At 40.9% G+C, this 18,913-nt stretch overlaps 2 protein-coding genes across 2 annotated transcripts in view; both read right to left on the bottom strand.

The window, feature by feature from the left end:
* Nucleotides 1–209: 209 nt before the first annotated feature.
* Nucleotides 210–7,225, bottom strand: pomt2 (protein-O-mannosyltransferase 2). Its single transcript, XM_072457885.1, has 22 exons — nt 7,160–7,225; nt 6,265–6,610; nt 6,114–6,198; nt 5,948–6,052; nt 5,256–5,364; nt 5,065–5,173; nt 4,816–4,975; nt 4,607–4,713; nt 4,454–4,536; nt 4,270–4,379; nt 4,127–4,193; nt 3,987–4,047; nt 3,834–3,912; nt 2,788–2,939; nt 2,613–2,704; nt 2,457–2,533; nt 2,317–2,388; nt 2,191–2,250; nt 2,007–2,112; nt 1,806–1,946; nt 1,211–1,322; nt 210–595 (listed from the first exon to the last, which is right to left on the bottom strand). The coding sequence occupies exons 2-22, from the start codon at nt 6,543–6,545 to the stop codon at nt 490–492; spliced, it is 2,274 nt and encodes a 757-aa protein (XP_072313986.1). The 5' UTR covers nt 6,546–6,610; nt 7,160–7,225; the 3' UTR covers nt 210–489.
* Nucleotides 7,226–7,686: 461 nt separating this feature from the next.
* The window catches only part of LOC140370501 (latent-transforming growth factor beta-binding protein 2-like), a 108,747-nt gene continuing 97,520 nt past the window's right edge, over nt 7,687–18,913 (bottom strand). Inside the window, exons 32-41 of the mRNA XM_072457666.1 lie at nt 13,748–13,876; nt 13,163–13,297; nt 12,100–12,333; nt 11,891–11,983; nt 11,672–11,800; nt 11,452–11,589; nt 11,144–11,317; nt 10,772–11,047; nt 10,212–10,361; nt 7,687–9,163 (exon numbers count right to left, since the gene is read on the bottom strand). Coding sequence (XP_072313767.1) covers nt 8,976–9,163; nt 10,212–10,361; nt 10,772–11,047; nt 11,144–11,317; nt 11,452–11,589; nt 11,672–11,800; nt 11,891–11,983; nt 12,100–12,333; nt 13,163–13,297; nt 13,748–13,876 — 1,646 coding nt within the window. The 3' untranslated portion in view covers nt 7,687–8,975. The remainder of the gene's footprint in view (nt 9,164–10,211; nt 10,362–10,771; nt 11,048–11,143; nt 11,318–11,451; nt 11,590–11,671; nt 11,801–11,890; nt 11,984–12,099; nt 12,334–13,162; nt 13,298–13,747; nt 13,877–18,913) is intronic.

Here is an 18,913-nt window from a genome sequence, read left to right on the forward strand (position 1 = left end):
TACTAATAACTGCCACTAGATGGCAGCGATACAAAAAAATAGGTAGTTAAAATATCTACAACGTTTAAAACAAAATTGACGTGCGAGTGCGCAAAACTAGGAACTGATGATCAAAATCCAGGAAAATAAATGTTTTATTATTATAATTATATTATCAACACTTTCACACAATCAAACAGAAAATAACACTTGACATGACATGTGGACACAAAGTAATCACCAGACTAAGACATGATTAACACATTTTTCGTTGTTCTGTCACACCAACACACCAAAACTTTTCCTTGTTCACATAAAGGCACTTGAGATAACTACTTCAACTGAAGGAATCTAAGACAGTACCACGTCTAAATTCTAAAGAATCTAAATGATTTTCTATTGCACTGAATATCATGGAAAGTAAACCTTATCATGGCAGAGATACAGTAAACAATGCCATACTTAGAGAACTATGAATACTAAGACATTATGTATTATGACTAAGTTTAACTAGAACTCCCATGAGTCCATCCACTTCAGGCCAGCCATATGACTCTTTAGGTTGTGTGCCAGAGGGCCCGACATGCCATACGAGAGCGGGTGGAACAGGTAAAAACTATCAAAGACAAAGAAAGTTTTTGTTACAAAAAGATCTTGACATCACAACATTGTGGAATCTCAAGAAAATTACGAGCGTTGCAATAGTAATTAAAATCTATAACGAAATAACAGTTTGGAGAGAGGAAAAGTCCTCAAAATGTTGTATATAACAGGAAGCTGAAACAATGAATCAGTTTTCTGTTTTCTGTATTCAGTACAAATAATGATTTCTTAGCCTTTATTTGACCAGATCGAGACTTTTTCAAGGGTGACCTGTGGCAAAGTGAAAATGTAGCAGCACACAAATCATAATAAAACATTTACATATTTTAAATGTGTAAATACAAAAATAAATAAGACACATTTAAACAGAATCTCCATTTAAAAGCACAACAATTTTTTGGAGTATTCTTGCTCTAAATTAAAGAGAAATTATTTTGTGTGTCGCCATTATTGGTCCAAAGAAGTGACTTTTGTCAGTAAACTAACTGTAAACCATAAGATCAACATGACAAGTTTAATATGAGAATACTTGTAAGGTTCAACATTTGTGGATCATATGTTTGAACAGTTCGATTAAAAATAGTACGTTTCAGTTAAGTTCCTCCATGCTATGAGCTTGTTTGCTTACCTGTAAACAATACTTAGCAGAAGGACTATTTGACCAAAGAACTGAAGCCAGTCTGAATAATGTGCACGGAAGAGGAGATCTGCGCTTTTGAACCAAATGTCCAAGGTAATTCCTGTAACAACACAAAACATTTTCAATGACACAAACTGAATGTTTACTTGAACCTTAAACCACATCCAAATTTAGACTGAACAAGACCAAAACTAAACCAGACCTAGAACTGGACTAAATGAACTGGGCTCAGATTCTAAAACCTGACACAAATCAAAATAATGCGTTGTAGTTTTAAAGATTCCTACTCTGTATCTATTAGGGATGCAATACAGTATTTTATATATTGTAATATTGTAATACATCACAATACAAATTCCTCTTTGCTTCATTTAATTAAAAAACACAACTTTTTAATAAAATATATCCCTGCTTTGGGTAATTTTGGTGGAAACTCTACTTTTCCACCAAAATTACCCAAAGCGGGGATATATATTACGTTTGCTCAATTCCAAATCATAAACATTTTGTCAAGTCAATACCATTACAATATCCTCATCTATAGATTTTATGATGCCTGTGCACACATAAAAGTCTCAATTACCTGTTAACATGCTGCTAAAGAGCATGGCGGGGAAGTAATGGTGGTAATAGAGCACGCGGCCCATAGCGAAGAAAGGAGCATAGTGCAGTAACCAGCCCAAAAGCAGCAGCCCTCCTCCACTTCTGAGCACACGTAGATGCTCTGAAACACACAAAACCGTCACGGCACAGAACTATAACGGAGACACTGTTGCGACGTTACCTTTTCTCTTTGAGCCCAATGAAAAGCCTCTTTGTACCGTCACGGAGGCGACAGCGGCCATTAGCAGATACAGAGCCAAACTGACCAGGTTAATCCACCAGACCACCTGAGAGAGACAGAGTGAAAATGACATTACACCAGCTTTGGCCCATGAAACACACATGGCGCTTGATATCAGACATACAGGGTTTCCCAGCAGGTACACGCGGTAATCTGTGTTGTTCACGCCAGAAAATCTTAACCCCTAATCAAGAAAAAGATGCAGTTATTACGATGATTAATATGAAATGATATGGATTTGAAGATGTACCTGGTAGTTGATGGGCCAGTGCCAAGGCTTGGAGGTCATTTCATTGTCTTTTGGCTTTAAACCGCTGTTTCCCTGGTTAAAATAAGATGTTTGTTTGTTAATTGTTTATTTAAATGTCTCTGGGAATGTGCCGTCCTTACTCTTAACATGACAATATGAGACTCAATTAGGATCTCCAGAAAGTGTGGCTTCAACACGGAGAGACTAATGTTGGGCACTGGTGGATAAAATAAATAAATAAAAGAGTTTAAAGGTTTTATTTGAGAATGTTAGTGCAAAAAAGTCAATTCCCTCACATTTAGGATTAATGAGATCTTCAATATTCCACTGAGAACTTGGCGTTTCCTTCAGATAAGGACTACACGTCACCTCCACCTGCTCCCAGCCCCTTAAGAACAAACATTTAGAACAATAGTCTGAGTACAGTATGTTATTTTTGATATTCAAATCAAACTAAAACAAGTAAAGTACCATTTTGGAAGTGTCCTGCCCGAGGAGTAGAGCACGCAACCCGTGGCTCGATGCAAAAGACGGATTTTGCTGCGCAGCACTTTGACCGGGTCCCCGGGGCGTCCCCCACACACCTGGATCTGCCACAGGTCATTGCGGTCTCCAGTGCCATTCTACAGCAGAACAAAAAATACAATATCTGGTAATGTTTCGCCTTGATTACAAAGCATCTATCTGTTAGCCTCATGCTAACAATAGACACGCTGCAAATCAATGGTTCAAACCCCACTGCTGCCATAAGACTAGAGCATGTGATGTGTTTCAGGGTAAAGTGAAAGACAACTAGCATCTTTTCCAGGCGCTGGAGCTTGTTTTTAACAGCTTAAAGTAGAACTAAGTAACATTTTCACCTTATTGAAAGATTTCGTAAGTTCCTGTGATAGTTAAATACCGTATTTTCCAGACTATAAGTCTTTTTTCATAGTTTTGGCCGGGGTGCGACTTATACTTATACTGATATACTTATACTCCGGAGTGACTTATATTTGATATTTTTGTTATTTTCACACTTGTAACCACATTTAATACTTCAGTGTGACTTAAATATGTTTTTTTTCTTCTCTATTATGGATTTTTTGGCTGGTGCGACTTATACTCCGGTGCGATTTATAGTCCGGAAAATACTGTATGTATTTTATTTGGGCGGAAAATCATCCTTGTAACATTTGCTGAAATCGACCCGAAAACAACTCTCCTGAGGTACCCTGGCTCTTTATTTTTCTTTATATTTGGCTTTAATGTCTAATAGGATAAAGGACGTATTCTTCACTTTGTTAATGCATTCCAAGCATAAAAATGATTCAACGATGAGTTAATAATCCCATGTCATTACAGAGGGCAGCTTTGCCGTCAAGCCATTGCTAACAACAACTAGTGTGTTACTTCCTGGTTTGTGACCGCTAATAACACTCTATAACTGGATGTAGACAGCACACAGCGGTTTTATTTTGAATCCAAGAGCCACAGTACAATATATCTGTACTTGGATTTTAAGGAAAAATACGTACAGTGCCATAGCCTGTGACCTGGAAGTGCTTCTTTGTGAGCGGTGCCTCGTGAAGGTGACTGTGTAAACTACGAGTTGTCCTGCAAATGGAAAGAATGTGATTATAGCACGGTTTTACACATCATTACATTTAATCACGACCACGGGTTCTTACTCTTTGTGCTCAAGGCGAATGATATCACCATGGCGAACCAGAGTGGGGCTCTCAGGATGAGCTTAGAGGAAAGCAGAAAAAAAACACTGAGCTCTCCAAATACCATTACTCATATTTCCATTCACAGTAGTTCCTCTTACAGTTATTGTAATCATGCTTATGAACCAGCCACAAGTTGTTATAGTCTTTATGAAGATATGCTGTCACCTTAAACAAAAAAAAACAATACTGTGAGGAAGAAACAATTTGATTTGATTTTTAGCATATTATTTGGAACACTCACCTGTTGCTGGCGCGCTCCCACTCCCTCTGGATATACATGCCAGTGAGAATGCAAGTATCCCCCTGCAATGCGGAGGTTTTTGATCGTGATGGTGGATCCGTACGCCAAGTCTATGTTAGAAAAACAATCATATTACTGGTGATTTTCCTTTGATAATAAAATGCAAGCGAAACGGTCTCTTCACATTCAGGCATGGACGCGTTGTGCAGGTTGTTCCCAATGAGACGGGACTGGAAAGCTGAACTGAAGAAACCATCTCCGGGTCCACTGGTAAAAGAGGGATTTTAATATTACAATTTGACTTTGACTGAGAAGAATAATGAATAGAGTTTTTTACCTTTTATTCAAAACAACAAAATGAACGGCAAATATTGTAACGTAAAGAAAAAGGGGCAGCAGAATGAGTCCAAATACACGAGCAACAAAGTGCTTTGCAATATCGACCTGCCAGAAAAAGTCAAATCAAATGAGCATTTTCAAAAGGATATTACATAGGCATCATACTGTAAAAGTAAAAATCATACATTGTAAAAGCATGTCACTTACCAAGGATAAGTTCAGATCTCCAAAAACGCTCCAAAGATCCGATACTGTGTTCAACCCGACCAGTGTGATGACAAACAGACCCACAAATTTCACCCCTAAAGCTCCAGCCAGGTTTAACCCTGTGAGTCCCAACCACAGCCACCAGGGGGCAGAGAACGGACTGGAAGAACAAAACAATACAAAAACACTAAGTTATAAGTCCCTTGACTGAGTAAAAGCTAGATTTGAGGAAGTGCTGATATGTCTTACCAGTGTGACTGCTGATGAAACTTGACCATACTTAGCAGCGCCGCCATGATAAAAAACATGAGGATAGGGTCCAGTAAAATGTACTGGGATATAGTGATGCAGCCTGTGTCTGTCCGAGTACAGACATGGGTCAAATATATTTATGAAGCTGACAATATATGCAAGAATGTATGTAAAAAAAAATTACCAACCAAATAATAGCAATGCCGCGGCGATGAGAGCAGCCGTCTGGGAGCGGGAAAGTTCCAGCACAATGAGGTAGGCAAAGATTGGGAGGAAAGAGCCGAGAACAGCACAGAACTGTGGGAATATACAGATGCACTTTAAACATGGATAGATATGGGAGTTTACTCATAGTTGTAATTTGACTGATTCCTGCATGTTTGAGTTAAACCTGGATAGTTCTGCAACTGAGGCTCGAGTGCTCCGGAAAGTCCTGATTTCACCTACCCCCTATCCCCAGCCACATCACTGTACTTAGTTGTGAAGACTTTGCGTGATGAAGGTTCTAAAATGTCACATTGCCACTTTGCAACTGTAAGAATATGCAAATAATAAAAATCTGCTGCTTGTTAAAGCGGAATGTGACTATGCAGAGGCGGAGCTTATCAGTTCTGAGGTTTTGAACAGGAAGTCAACAGATCTATTTCTATTTCTGAGCTGTTTTACATCAATATTGCAGTTTAAAATGAACAAAAGGAAAAAAAAATGATGCCCTGCTTATGTTATATTTCAATACTAAGTGCCTGGAAAAAGCATAGTATGTCTCCTTTAAAAAAAACTACTACATTGAAGAACATAATGTAATTGGATTGGTTTATAGTTAAAAATTAAAATAATGTAGTCATATTGGAGCCCATTCATTCAAGTTCAACAAACATACCCCTCTCATTCCCCAGTAGTTGTGGTGCTCGTATCGATCTCCAGGCTTCACGAATGGGAACGAACCATCATAACCAGTCATGTAACCAGCAAGACCTATTAACATCTGACAGACAACAAAGCGTTAAGGCCAATCTACTATAGCATAAACGTATACGTCCTTGTACCTTCCCAAGAGGAGGGTGCACATCAAAGAAGAAAGTCCTGTTGATGTAGTAGCTCCCCATTTTCCCAAAGTGTGTCTCATCCCAGCTGGAAAAACAGCAGAGTTAATGCACAGGTAGTTTTAAGTATGGCGTGCCCGGTATAGTCACTGACCACACGTGCGGGGGCTCCGTGATCTTGTACAGGCGCGTGGAGAATGAGATGCCCGCCACCAGAGGAAGAAGGACTCTGCGAGACGTCTGACCTCCAGGCGAGTCGGAGCCCTCATCCGAGCACTCATCCGGGATCCCATTCGAGGACAGCGTGTCACCTTGCGTTTTGGACAAGCGTGCGGTTGGATTCTGTCCCGGTTTGGAGCTGGCAGTGGGTTTCCGATGTCGCACTGATGAATTGTCCATTTGATTTTTGCCCAGAGTGACACATTCTTCTGCCATTTGAGACAATCTTCTTCATTAAAGGTTCAGATTCTCCTCCAGCCAAGAACAGGATTACTTTGGTTCTATTCAACCATATGAAAAACATGTTATAAAGGTTACTGAAAGATGCACTATGTCACTTTTCGGCTGCGGGGGTCTGGCAGCTGCTCATCACCATGACGATGTTATTGCATTGCCTGAAATATCCCACAGTACAGCGTTAAACTGTTCAAATTATGCATTTATACATGGTGCTTTTTTTTTTTTTTTTTTTTTAACTCAAATGTAATACACTGAAAATCGTGCGTTCTTACTGTAAGCAGGTTCACCTCTCCATAGACCTGACCCGTAACTTACCCTGTTGACTGTTTCTTTCAATTTAGATTTATTAAGTGCTATACTGTGGGACGTAGCAGACCCTCTACCAAAAAAGTTACACACTGCATCTTTAAAGTAGAAAAGAAAGCTGTATTGATATGGGTTGTTGTGAAAACTGCCTTCATCACTTACGTCTGACAGGGCAACAAACACGTAACGCTGACGCACGCAAACGCACGTGCGCCTGTAAACAATGACTTTATACAGCTGTACATTCACAAACATCACGTGCATCTATGACATGTTGAAAATACCTTCATTAGCAACAGAGCGGCGGCGTGAGTCGGAGCGGACTGAAGTGAGTGGACTACTGACTACACGGGAACAACGCGAGGAGGATTCTGGGAGCTGTAGTCCGGTGTAGTGACAGGAAAAGGCGAGATGCAGGAAGCGGAACACAAAATCCCAGAATCCCCCGAAAAGATGCCGCAAACCAATAAAACATGGAAGCTATGGAAAAAGGTGTCTGCGAGGTTTGTTATTGGCCACTAGAGGGCGGTGTGGTACAGCTAAAAGACAGTAAGTGTGGAACAAATTTGAAATAAAAATGTGTAGCTTTCTTTAAATGTGTAAATAATGAAATTAACAATGAGCCTATGCAAATGAAATAAACGAAGACGCATATCAATTAACATATAATAAAACATAAAGTTATGCGGGGTCTTTTAGAATGCATATAATATAACTCTATATATTACTTTTTCTTCAAGCTGTGTAAAAAATGATTCCCACAACATTTATGTATATTTTTTATTTTGATGACTGAAAAACATGACTGTCAACAGGTAATCAAAATTAAAGAGCATATTTTCAATGACCATAGATTTAACACTAAAATTAGATTTTTCTTCTGCTTAACCATAAAGAGAAAACTGCAATGTTAATGAGTTGGAACATGGGCTTTTTGTAACAGACTGTGGATATAAATAGTATACATAATGTTAATCTGCTGGTGCAATGTCACATGATGTCACACCTGAGTATGAAAAACCCACATCTAAAGAGAGTAAGGGTGACAGCTACATTCATGATGGAGTGGTAATGCTCGATCACTAATCATTAGTCCCAAAGTTGTGCTGCACACTTGTGCTTGCATTTCAAAGTCTTTCAAAAGTCAAGAGTTTGTCAAAAAGTGCTGTCACTTCCAAAAATATATTTCATAGTCTGCTCCACAGGGCAGGATACATCTTCTGGTACAGTGTCAGCCACTCCCCTCACACTAAAGATACATTTGTACAAACATGTATACATCTACATATATGTTATGTGTTATATCAAAATATGGGTTGACCTATAATGCGTTACGAGAATATGTAACAAAAATAATACATAGTGCTAGATCTGTACAAAAATTATCTAACCTGTTTCTGCAATTAGAAATGCACGTATAGGAATGAGCTAGTGTGATCCAAATGTATTTTACGGTAATGAAAACTGAAACAAGTGCATCGAAACATGGGAATACTGTTAGGATTCATGTCTTAGAAAAATACTGGTAAAAAGTTACACACAGGGACCAGTGAGTACTCAGTTTGCCTTGAGTTACACAAAGAAGATTTAGACATTATACATTTACAATCTTTTAGTCACACACCATCTGCTCATTGTCCTGACTTGAAGATGTCCAACAGGCAACTGTGGCATCATCTTACATTGTATTGGCCCTTGCATTAACTTAATCTGTAACTTTATAAATATTATACTTTTTTATAATGATTTTGAAGCTGAGATCTTCCACAACACATTTGACAGAGATGAAATACATTTGAAATGTTGCGGTGAGACAAGAGGAGTAACGTATGCCATCTGAAATCTACTTTGTTTGCAGAGGCCCGTCGGAACAAAATAATAAATAAGCAGGTAAAGAACAAGAACAGGAAACATTGTCGATATGGTGACTTGGACCTGTCGAAAACAAGATGTCAGTCCACAGAATCCCTTTAAGGCAAATAGAAATCTGATGATAGCCTACATTCACTGTTCAATTTAATCAGGGTGTTATTGATGCGTGCACTATGAAGGGAGGAGGTTTAATGCTGTAGAAGTCTTTGGAGCAGCAGAAGGCTCCCCTCAGTCACTGTCTTTCCTCCGGTCTGTTCCTGTGGGTCGCTCGGGGATGGCAGCGATGCATTTGTGTGGCTGGGCTGAGGCCACGAAGCCGGGCAAACAGGTGCACTTGTACGAGCCCTCAGCGTTGGAGCAGAGTCCGTTCTGGCACAGAGGGACCTTGTCGCTGATGTCCTCACACTCGTTGATGTCTGCAGAGAAGCAGGGCTTGTCAGAACAGCTGCGTGCGCATCTGTCATAGTGACCTTAAGTCTTCTGTCTGGTTTGTGACCTCGGATGTGGTTCACTAAAGTAGCGTTGAGTAGAATTAGTAGTTTGATTGTTTTTAGAAGAACACAATCAGGACAACGCAACTGAATCGCTTGATCAGTGTTTTTTTTAAAGAAATGAAAAGAGTCTTGTGGCGGGCCAGCAGCCTTTCCACAACTAACATTTTTATTGGTACTACTTTTTCTATCTCATCCATTTAGTTAAATTACACATTCCGTCATGTTGCGAGTTAGCTGGCAACAATCTCAACATCTGAACTTGCAACTGACCTGAATTTTAAGCAGTTCTAAATGAGATCCACGAGAATCAAGTCAAATATTGTGTTTCTGTTCTGGCCTTGAGTGAATGCTCTGTCTCGTTAACTGCATGGGCGGTCTGATTGTCATTTTATAAGAGTCTATCTACCATGACCTTTTCTTTGTTTATATTATGTTCAGCTAAAGACAACGGTGGTGGTGATATTTTAACAAGCCAGCATGGCATGGGCCGCACAGCTCCCACATGTCTCCAGAGTCAGGAGTTCTGGGGAAATGTCTGACCTTGAAGTTGATAAATTGTGTGCAGACAGAATATTGTAATCACAGCATTTCATTATGACAAGAGAGTCTCGCTTTCCTACAAAACAAACAGCTCGCTTAAAGACGTTACATCTCTTAAAATCTGAAAAACCGAGGGCTCTAATTCAAGGCCATTTTTTCCTTGGCTGAGCTGAAGGAGGTAAATTCTGACCAGAAGTTTGTGGTTTTGAGGAGTTGCATTGCTGTCATAAGTTTCAAATAAAACAGAGTCTAATGCAAGGATGTTAAGCCCAGCTCTATGCAAGCTGATTTACAGCACTAGAACATCCTTTGCCAACACACTTGTAAGCACAGCAGAGCGTTCACTGTGGTTTCACTAAAAGCCAAGTTACATCAAGCAAATCATTTCTGAGGGTTGTATTTTAAAATTGCACTTTTTGTCAGGACTTACCAATACAAGCCATTTTGTTCAAGTCAAGTTCGTATCCATCGAAGCAGTCGCAGGTGTAGCCTTCTCTCACTCGGACACAGCGGCCATTTTCACAGCCGTTTAAAACGCCACATTCTTCTGCTCTGAGTCCTTCAAAACCTTCATACCGCTCTGTGAAAGATATCAGGAATTTACTACGTATTTTCATTTTAAACAAACATAATGCTTAAGTTAATAAAATGTGATGAACAACTTTTAAAGAAGTTTTAGCCAATCACAACAGCAAATTGACATGCAATGAGAATTAAACAATATCGTTTTTAAATAAATGGCGCGTAACAAACTCATTTATTTCGGTCTATAGCCTCAAAATAATTTACTACTTTATCCCCTTTGGGGTCGCCAACCTTTTTATTTTGGGGTTTGCGACTGAAAAGAACCACTGATCTACCGGTCACCTTCCAATGTTTTAGCTGGTAATAATAATAATTATACATAAATAAACTTAAAATAAATACTTAACAAAAAAGTATAAAAGGCTATATTTATGATAGCCCACCCGGCATGAAGAAGACACTCACCAGCAAAGTCCACAGGTCGTGGCAGTTGCTCTCTGGGTCGCTGAACTGGAACCCTGACTGGAGGCGTTCTGACGCTGTAGTCGTTGTCATTGAAGAGAGGAACACCTTCAGGGACTTCATATGGACCTGCTGGGTTTCCGTAGTTGTCCCAGTATGGTGGCACAATATGCTCTGTCTCATCGTCCAGTCCCTCCACTCCATATTCATAACCGGGCCGCTCTCTCAGGCTGTCAGTGCCCCCTCTGCGCGGCAGGTTGCACATTATGGCGTAGTCCTCTAAATATACAAAGACAACAAAGACATGTTGATTGTATTTTCAATCAGTCTCAAGAAAGTATCTTTGAAATGACAGGGATGGTCTTAAGTTCTCACCGGAGTCTTTCCTGGGACAGAAGGCACACTGTCCGCTCCAGGCCACACCGTGCAGGCAGCAGCACTCGGTGTACGTGGTCCTCAGTCCCGGCAGCGGCTCCGAACATATGTTATCTCCTTCCAAACGCTGCCAGCAGATGTCCATGTGCACGTCGTGGTCAGGGTCAGCTATTTCTACAACAGGACACTAAGTTACAGCAAACTGCCAAGCATGAGCACAACCCGGATTGTTTTTTAGAGCAAAAGTGACTCAGTGCGGTATTACAGTATTTGTTTAGTTTTGACATAAGTATGTGTTTGTGGCTAACCTGTAGTGTTGAGGCTAATACAGCGGCGCCGCGTGTTGTCCAGCACTAATGGAGGACTACAAAAACAGTTGAAAGAGCCGGCAGTGTTGACACATACTCCATCCACACACGCATTACCCAGCTCGCACTCGTCATAATCTGCACAAAAAGTACAACATAAATATTAATATTTCATTGTGTTTAGGGAAAAGGTCATTGGAGATGGAGGGGCCTTCCTTACCCACACACTCCAGGCGGATGTTGTCGTAGTAGAAGCCGGAGCGACAGTAGCAGGTATACGTTGAGAACAGATTTGAGCACTGTCCGTTCTTACAGATGTCAGGTCCAAACAATTCACATTCGTTGGCATCTGTTTGACAAGAGTTTAACATACATGTCATGGTTTAAGTCAGTACAAAGAAGTGGTGTTGTACAGTTTGTGTGGAGAGATGATGAGTACCTATATAAGGGCGCTGGTCTCCCAGAGCTTGTACGCTGGACGCTGGCACAGACAACAATCCACTGCCATGAGGGCACAGCTGGTTGTAGTCATCTGAAACAAAAGGTCCAAGTCAGAGAGAGTGCAGATCATCTACTTTAACTTTAAAATTTGAGTTAAACCATCCCCATTGCACAAGTGTTTTTTGCATTCAATACATGGTCTCTTACCTCTCCCTGGATCTGGACAGGCGTGGATCTCACAGTTGTCCCCCCAGCCAGCTCCCACAGTGCAGCAGCACTCCTGTTTGGTCACGTTTCGGGACAAGACGTTGTCACAGAAGTTGGCATCTTTTAGATTGTAATAGCATTCCTTTCTCTCTTCAGATGCAGAAACTGAATGAGGAAGAAGAATGGTGGGTTTGGTCACCATATCATTTGTATGAAATAGCAAGAGGTTAGAGTCTGGAACTAGTCAATTATGTTTTTTATTACTTGTTTTAATTGTTTCATGAGTTCCTTTTGAATAATAATTATAGTTGTTGGTACAGCGTGTCCCTGCCTTGGGCAGGTAGTGCCTTGGCTCTGCCATTGCTGAGCACGCTCATTCATCCAGAGGCTTGGGCTCAGGCATCTCACCCGTAAGCTGCTGGCTTAGCCAAATGGAAACACTGGCATGTGAGTCAACACACCATTCACTCTCACATGATTGATTAACACACGTCGAAAGCAAACAGTGGAATGTGGCAAAAAGCTACACAAAGGCATAGCTGGGGTTTAGCGGCCAGGCAGGAGGAAAAACATCCCCAGTGAGGGAGCGCCGCTTAATAATGTAAATAGACCCAATTTGTGTACACACACGCCTATCGCACTGCACACAGTGCATTTCCATGAATGAAAATCTCTCTAACAAATGCTTATATTCTCATGTGCACCTAAAGAACACAAAGGATGAGCTGATGGTGCCAAGTGCCAACTGGTACACCTTCAATGTGTTTGTCTTACTGGAAATAGGTTTATACACCCTGAGGTTGTTTGGCAAGCTCTACTACAGCTTCAACTTTATTATTATCCTGAAGGATTAGGACAATTTTTGGAGCCAATCCACCCAGTCATAGCATCAGCCTGGAATGGAAACAGCCAAGTCAAGAGATCCCCTGGACAAAGGTGGAGTTAAGTCATGTCCACCTCGTCACCCTTAGTGTTTGCATAATGACAGACGGCTCATTAAATCAGGGAAAACTGGTTGTCGGAGCGGCGGGACGGACTGCAGCCGTGATCCCCGGGCTCTTACCGATGGGGCGGCACTGGCTGGTTTTGGGATCAAATTCCTCATTGGCGCTGGGGCAGAAGCACAGGAAGCTGCCGTCGTGGTTCTCACAGAGGGCCTCCCCACACAGCGCCTCGCTCATCTCACACTCGTTCACGTCTGAGACAGAAGGGACAGCAGGAGGTCAGTGCAACACCCAGCACGTACACAGGCGCAGAGGTCAAGGAGAGGTCACACAGCCACGGCAACAGATGACACCCAAAATGACCCCCAAATTACAATCACAGCCAGGAGATACTTGTGGGTAAAATAATAATGTGATAATAAAAAAAAATGTAATATGTAAGGAGAGGTCACACAGCCACGGCAACAGATGACATCCAAAATAACCCCCAAATTACAACCACAGCCAGGAGATACATGTGGGTAAAATAATGTCTGTGTGACAGTGGCTATTTTATATACATTTTCTTTTATCTTAAAAGGTCAACATTGCCGGCGGTTATGACAATACTTTTTGATGAATCCTACGGCCCAATAATGATAATAGGACATTTTGTATATGGCACAGTTTGTTGCGTTGAAGATGTGCTGTCAGCAGTGACGTACCCACACATCTGGTCCCGTCTCCAGGAGGGTTGCTGTAGCCTCGGTCGCACTGGCAGCGGAACGAGCCGTCCGTGTTCTCGCACATGCCGTTGTTCCCACAGATGTTTTCATCGAGGCACTCATCGATATCTGCAGAAATAAAATATGTGCAGAAGAGGTCAGCGTCATGATAACAGGTACACTTAAACTGCCTTTGGAAACACACAACTGCATTTCCAAAATTAATAGCTCTGTAATTGTGAGTCCACTAAAACAACACAATGCATGCAAAGCAAAAACATAACATTCGCAAATATTAGGTAAAATTATGGTTCATTGTGACCATTTCACTGTTAGCTGCATTTATTAGTACTAGAACACCAGAGAGCACCATTCCTCATCCTTTTTTCCAATATAAATAAGAACTGAATGACCATACTTTTTGTTCATATTGTCCATTTGAATGTAATCTTATAAACCATGACCTTCTGATTTATATTGCCAATGGTCTGAGAAACCAGTGAAACATTGTTCAAAGTTATGGGGAAATTATATACCCTGTGGGTGTATTTGCTTGCTGGGTAATTGTTCAAACATAATATCTTTGCTTTCTTATGCCAGTCATAGAAAAATTGGCATTTGTAGATGACAGTTTGGGCTGAAAAAAATAACACATTAAAACTCCACGAGTGTTGATCCGCGTATTTTAAAGCAGACGGTTCAAAGGGCAATTTCACTCTTCAAGCCGATCAAATTTCTCAGCCGTATTTTGGAGGCTACATACTGTTAAAATGAGCCTAAACCAAATGGGTACAATTCCCAAAAAAGCGTACAGATTTTCTTACAGTTCAAACAATAGATGAAAGTGGCTCGGCTCCAGAGTGTGGGACGTGGTGCAGGCCGAGCTGTGAGCCATTAAATGTGTAACACTGTCACACACTGAGTTGTCATCTGTCATTGTTGGACTGCCACGACACACTCACATTTGACCAACACAAAGAACCGCTGTCATGTGATCGGCCTCCATTTCAGACGGCGCCGTGACAAATAATGTTTCAAAGACAGAAGTCAAACAATAATCATAGCTACTTATTATGATGGTTTTATTTATGGCGTGTTATATTCAGATCAGGTTTGGTGTTTAGAATTTGATCCAGGAATCCCGTCTGTGTCATAAATATCAAACGCTGTCATTCCGAGGGAACAAAAATACTTCTAACAAGCTGATTTATGACGTGAAAATCAATGTGCCCCTTCAGACCTGGCGAGAAACTCAAGGCTAAATGTCAAGTGCTTTTTTATCTGGCTCATTTTGGTCACAAATAAGTTCATTCTGAAAATACCATTTCGTAAAGGTGATCAGTGGTCACATAAAAGAGGAATGTGAATGAAAATATAGTAAGAATTTCACACTTGTTCAATTATTGTGAATAATATAATTGACAATTTGATATTGTGACGTTCCAAAACTAATAAAGACCTGAAATGTCAAATCACAGATACACAGCAGACTCACACAGAAGACAAAAGCTTAAGAGGGAATTATTTACTGCCAAAGTTTTCCTTCATTTCCTGGGACTGATGTAGATTTTGTTTATAACGATTATCCAGGCTTAAAAGCAGTTTGTAGTTCTACATCTCAAAAAGCCATTGAAACATAAACTCTGTAGGAGTTACAAAACAGCTACAAAACGGAGGGCTGAGGGCCAGAAAAAGCTTGTGGAGTTTAGGCCCACAGTTTGGACCAAATCTCTACTTCCTGTGTACAACTAACTAAGTCCTTTCCGCAGCTGTCAGCGTTCCAGTCCTGACTTGGCACTTTCTCATTTACATGCCGCTGGGGTCACAGACAGCGTCTCCCACAAGCTAATAAAATGCCCAGGACTAAACAGCCTACGTTCAATCCACCATTTATTAAAGGGAATGAAATGTGGATGACTCCGAAAGGATAAAGTAGGAACACATACGATTTAGATTTCATGGATTTGAGTGCCAAGAATGTGCGGCGATAGAGCAAATATGAGAGAAATGACATGATTTCGAAATAGGAGTTCAATGAGAGTCGGGTTTATCGGCGTGTGAGGGACCCAAGTGTAAAGAGCTTAAGTGGAATGTTGGAATGACAGTAAAGTCCGGCTGGGAGGTCTGAGAAGAAGGTGATGAAAGCCGCTGTACGAGAAATGATCAGTGCGCAGGCATGTGCAGCGAGGAACCCAATCTGCTGAAAAACATATGCTTAAGACAACGACCGGGGCGATCCGCGGTCTCATCCCGGGGAGGAATTTAAAAAGTGCAGGTCAAAACTATTTAATTAAATTGTTTTTATTCGTGTGTGTCTGGGGATATAATCAGCAGCATGCGACTCATAGTTTGTATAAAAGAGTGGGGTCAGGAAAAGAATGCAGGTTATTACGTTTTTTACTACTTGTACCAGAGCATTCCACAAATGAGGGCCTAAGAAACATATTACATAATTAAAAAAACATTCCTATTTAGAGGGGGGCAATACATCAAACATTTAGATAATACTGTTAATGTTGTTTTGAAGAAACTGTTTAATAGTTTACAATTATACAAAAAGAGCTGATTAAAAGGTTTCTTATAAACTTTTTAATAATGGTATAGGCTGATATTTCTGCACTTTTGTAATTTACTTTGCAGACATTTCCCATTTTACCTTAAATAATACGTCTAAAGACACATTGTAACACATTTCCGTTGCATTATTTTGTTTTAATAAATATAGTTATCGAGACACTCAAAAAATAGGATTTATATATATATATATTTTTTGCCAATATTGTCCACCCTTGTTTCTATTAGCATTTATTTCAGGCAAATAATTCAAATGTAGCCTTGTAAATAAATCACATCAGCCATTTAACATGATAGTTCTGACTTCTGGCCCACACGTCTCCGCTGCTCAGTGGGCAACCTCACATGTGGGGGGTCTTTCATACAGGTGGGCAAGGATGAGATTTAAGGCACAAGTTTTCAATTAGATCTACAACTTCCTATACGGCTTTTCTTTCAGGCTGACATGTTACACGCTACACGCTCACGGTCAAGTGTACTGTACATATGGCTATACATTTACTGGGATGGAAAGTCTGTAGAGGCCTGACCACAACACAATTTCCGCCTTGCTTTTTAAAGCCGTGGAACACCTCAAGGGAATTTATGAGTAAGATGGAGAATTTAGGCTTTAAAACAATATGTTGCAAGTGCACTTTATATAGCTGTCTGGTGCTACTACTACTACTACTACATATGGCCTGGTAGCACGGTGAACTCTGAGATGCTGGGATGGAAAACACCCTGTTTTTTCCCTTTTGTATTATAGTCCCTAAATCTTAATGAGTGTTGCAATGGGAGCCAAAGACAACCGCTGCCCCTCTGACAGCTAGCGAGTAAAAATAAAACAACGCCCCAGCGCTAAAACTGCAAATTACAGCGTCTGGCCTCCACTTAAATATCTGATGATTTTTACAAGCCGACAAAAATGCCCTGGAGTAATTGAGCTGCCTCTCTGGACTTTTATTGAGGTGACGGCAGCATCTCGCACAACTTCCCATCGTGAGGTGAAACAAGCCACCATTGTTTGCTCCGCCTTCTGGGACACACAGGGCTCCGTTCTCAAGGGCCAGTTTGAGGCTATGAGTCAATGTGAGCAGGTCTGAAAACACAGGCAGCTGGCAACACAACACGGCAACAAGGGAGAGATGGTTAAACAGGGTAAACATCATCTCAACTCTTCAAATAGATAAGTAATGTTGAGTAATATGTGAACTAGGGAGTTGGGGAGTCAGAAAATATTCATGTTTTCATCTTGTTTTCATCTTGACTCACCAAGAGCAAACTCACTTTTAACTTTTGATATAAAAGGAACTAACGTTAGGTCATACAAATGATGACCACTATAAGTATTCATTCATACATTCATTTTCTACTGCTTTTTCCCATTAGGGGTCGTGGGTGACTGGAGCCTATCCCAGTGACTTTGGGCCTTAGGCGGGGTAAAGTCTTCTTAAAGTCTTTACCCCTTCTTAAAGGGGTAAAGTCTACTTAAAATCCACTATAAGTAATTTAAGATAATCTAATCTAAATGTATGTGAAAGTGACTCTTAGTGCACAGGTTGAACCTTGGAACAAACTGTTGAAGTTCTCATGATCCTTGTTTTGCAGTGCTATGACATAGCTTATTGCTGATTTGAATGCAGTTTCAATTTCGGGAATTAGATGCATTTGATATTTGAAGTGGTCAAAGGTACAAATCAGCAAGTCATATTGTTACCACAATTTTCAACATAGTGACTGTATTGTAAGATTTTCAGCCTCAGTCATGTGTTACTATAAAAAGAGGGAGAAATAGGTCAGCAGCTGGTTCTTATCAGACGACAGACCCTGGTGCCAGACAGACAGCATCATAAAAGCCGTGAGGAGTGGGCCACACTGGGCTGAGGTCAGCACAGGGTGGGTTTGCTGCTGGTCAAGGCTCCCCTCCTGTGGACTTTGGACCGTCTCATAAAAAGAGCCATTCTGGAACACAGCGCCCCACAAACCCAAAGTGACCATGTGCTGTCCAACACAGTGATGCTGATGTCATCCGATCCCCTTTTAGCCTGTCAGTTGACAACTTTTTGGACAGAGTATTAATGTCGTGAGTTAAGTGTCGTGAGTTCGAATCCCGACCCTATGATTTACTGCATGTCTTCCCCTCGCTCTCATTCCACATTTCACCCTGTCCTCTCCTGTCTAATAAAGCCTACAGGCAACAAAAAAACTGTCCTGGGTTTATAGTAACTACAAGCAAGGCAAAACATGAGCCATCATTGAACAATAAACTATTAAATATTCAAAACCCTGTGTTTAATTCAGCCAATAAATGCATTCTGAAAACTGTGGAGATGTAGCCGTTGTTGTTTTTGGCGAGTTGTGGTTCCAGATGGATGATCCCGGCACAATAGCGCAGGTGACCGGACAACTCCTTGAGGATACATGGAGTTAAGGGACCTTCTCCGCTGGCCTGATGCGGCGCTGATCATGTTACAGCCTATGTCTGTGCCAGAAGCTCTTTGTGTTGGCAGAAAAATGGATGTAACTTTGGTTATCAGCACGGGCCTCTCACACGGCTCCAGATGACGGTGCAGTCCACTCTGTTAAGTGCTCTCATTTCATGGCCACTTC

This window comes from Eucyclogobius newberryi, unplaced genomic scaffold (genome assembly GCF_026437365.1).
Source record: "Eucyclogobius newberryi isolate DKJ021-1_F unplaced genomic scaffold, fEucNew1.0.hap1 SCAF_21, whole genome shotgun sequence".
NCBI lineage: Eukaryota > Metazoa > Chordata > Actinopteri > Gobiiformes > Gobiidae > Eucyclogobius > Eucyclogobius newberryi.

Bases quoted from the DNA above. Each gene is read 5' to 3' on its own strand.
- pomt2 (XM_072457885.1), bottom strand. From the start codon at position 6,545: ATGGCAGAAGAATGTGTCACTCTGGGCAAAAATCAAATGGACAATTCA. The intron at 2,251-2,316 runs GTACATCTTCAA...TTTCTTGATTAG, and splicing joins ACTGGCCCATCAACTACCAG to GGGTTAAGATTTTCTGGCGT. The intron at 1,947-2,006 runs GTAACGTCGCAA...TGTGTGTTTCAG, and splicing joins ATTGGGCTCAAAGAGAAAAG to AGCATCTACGTGTGCTCAGA.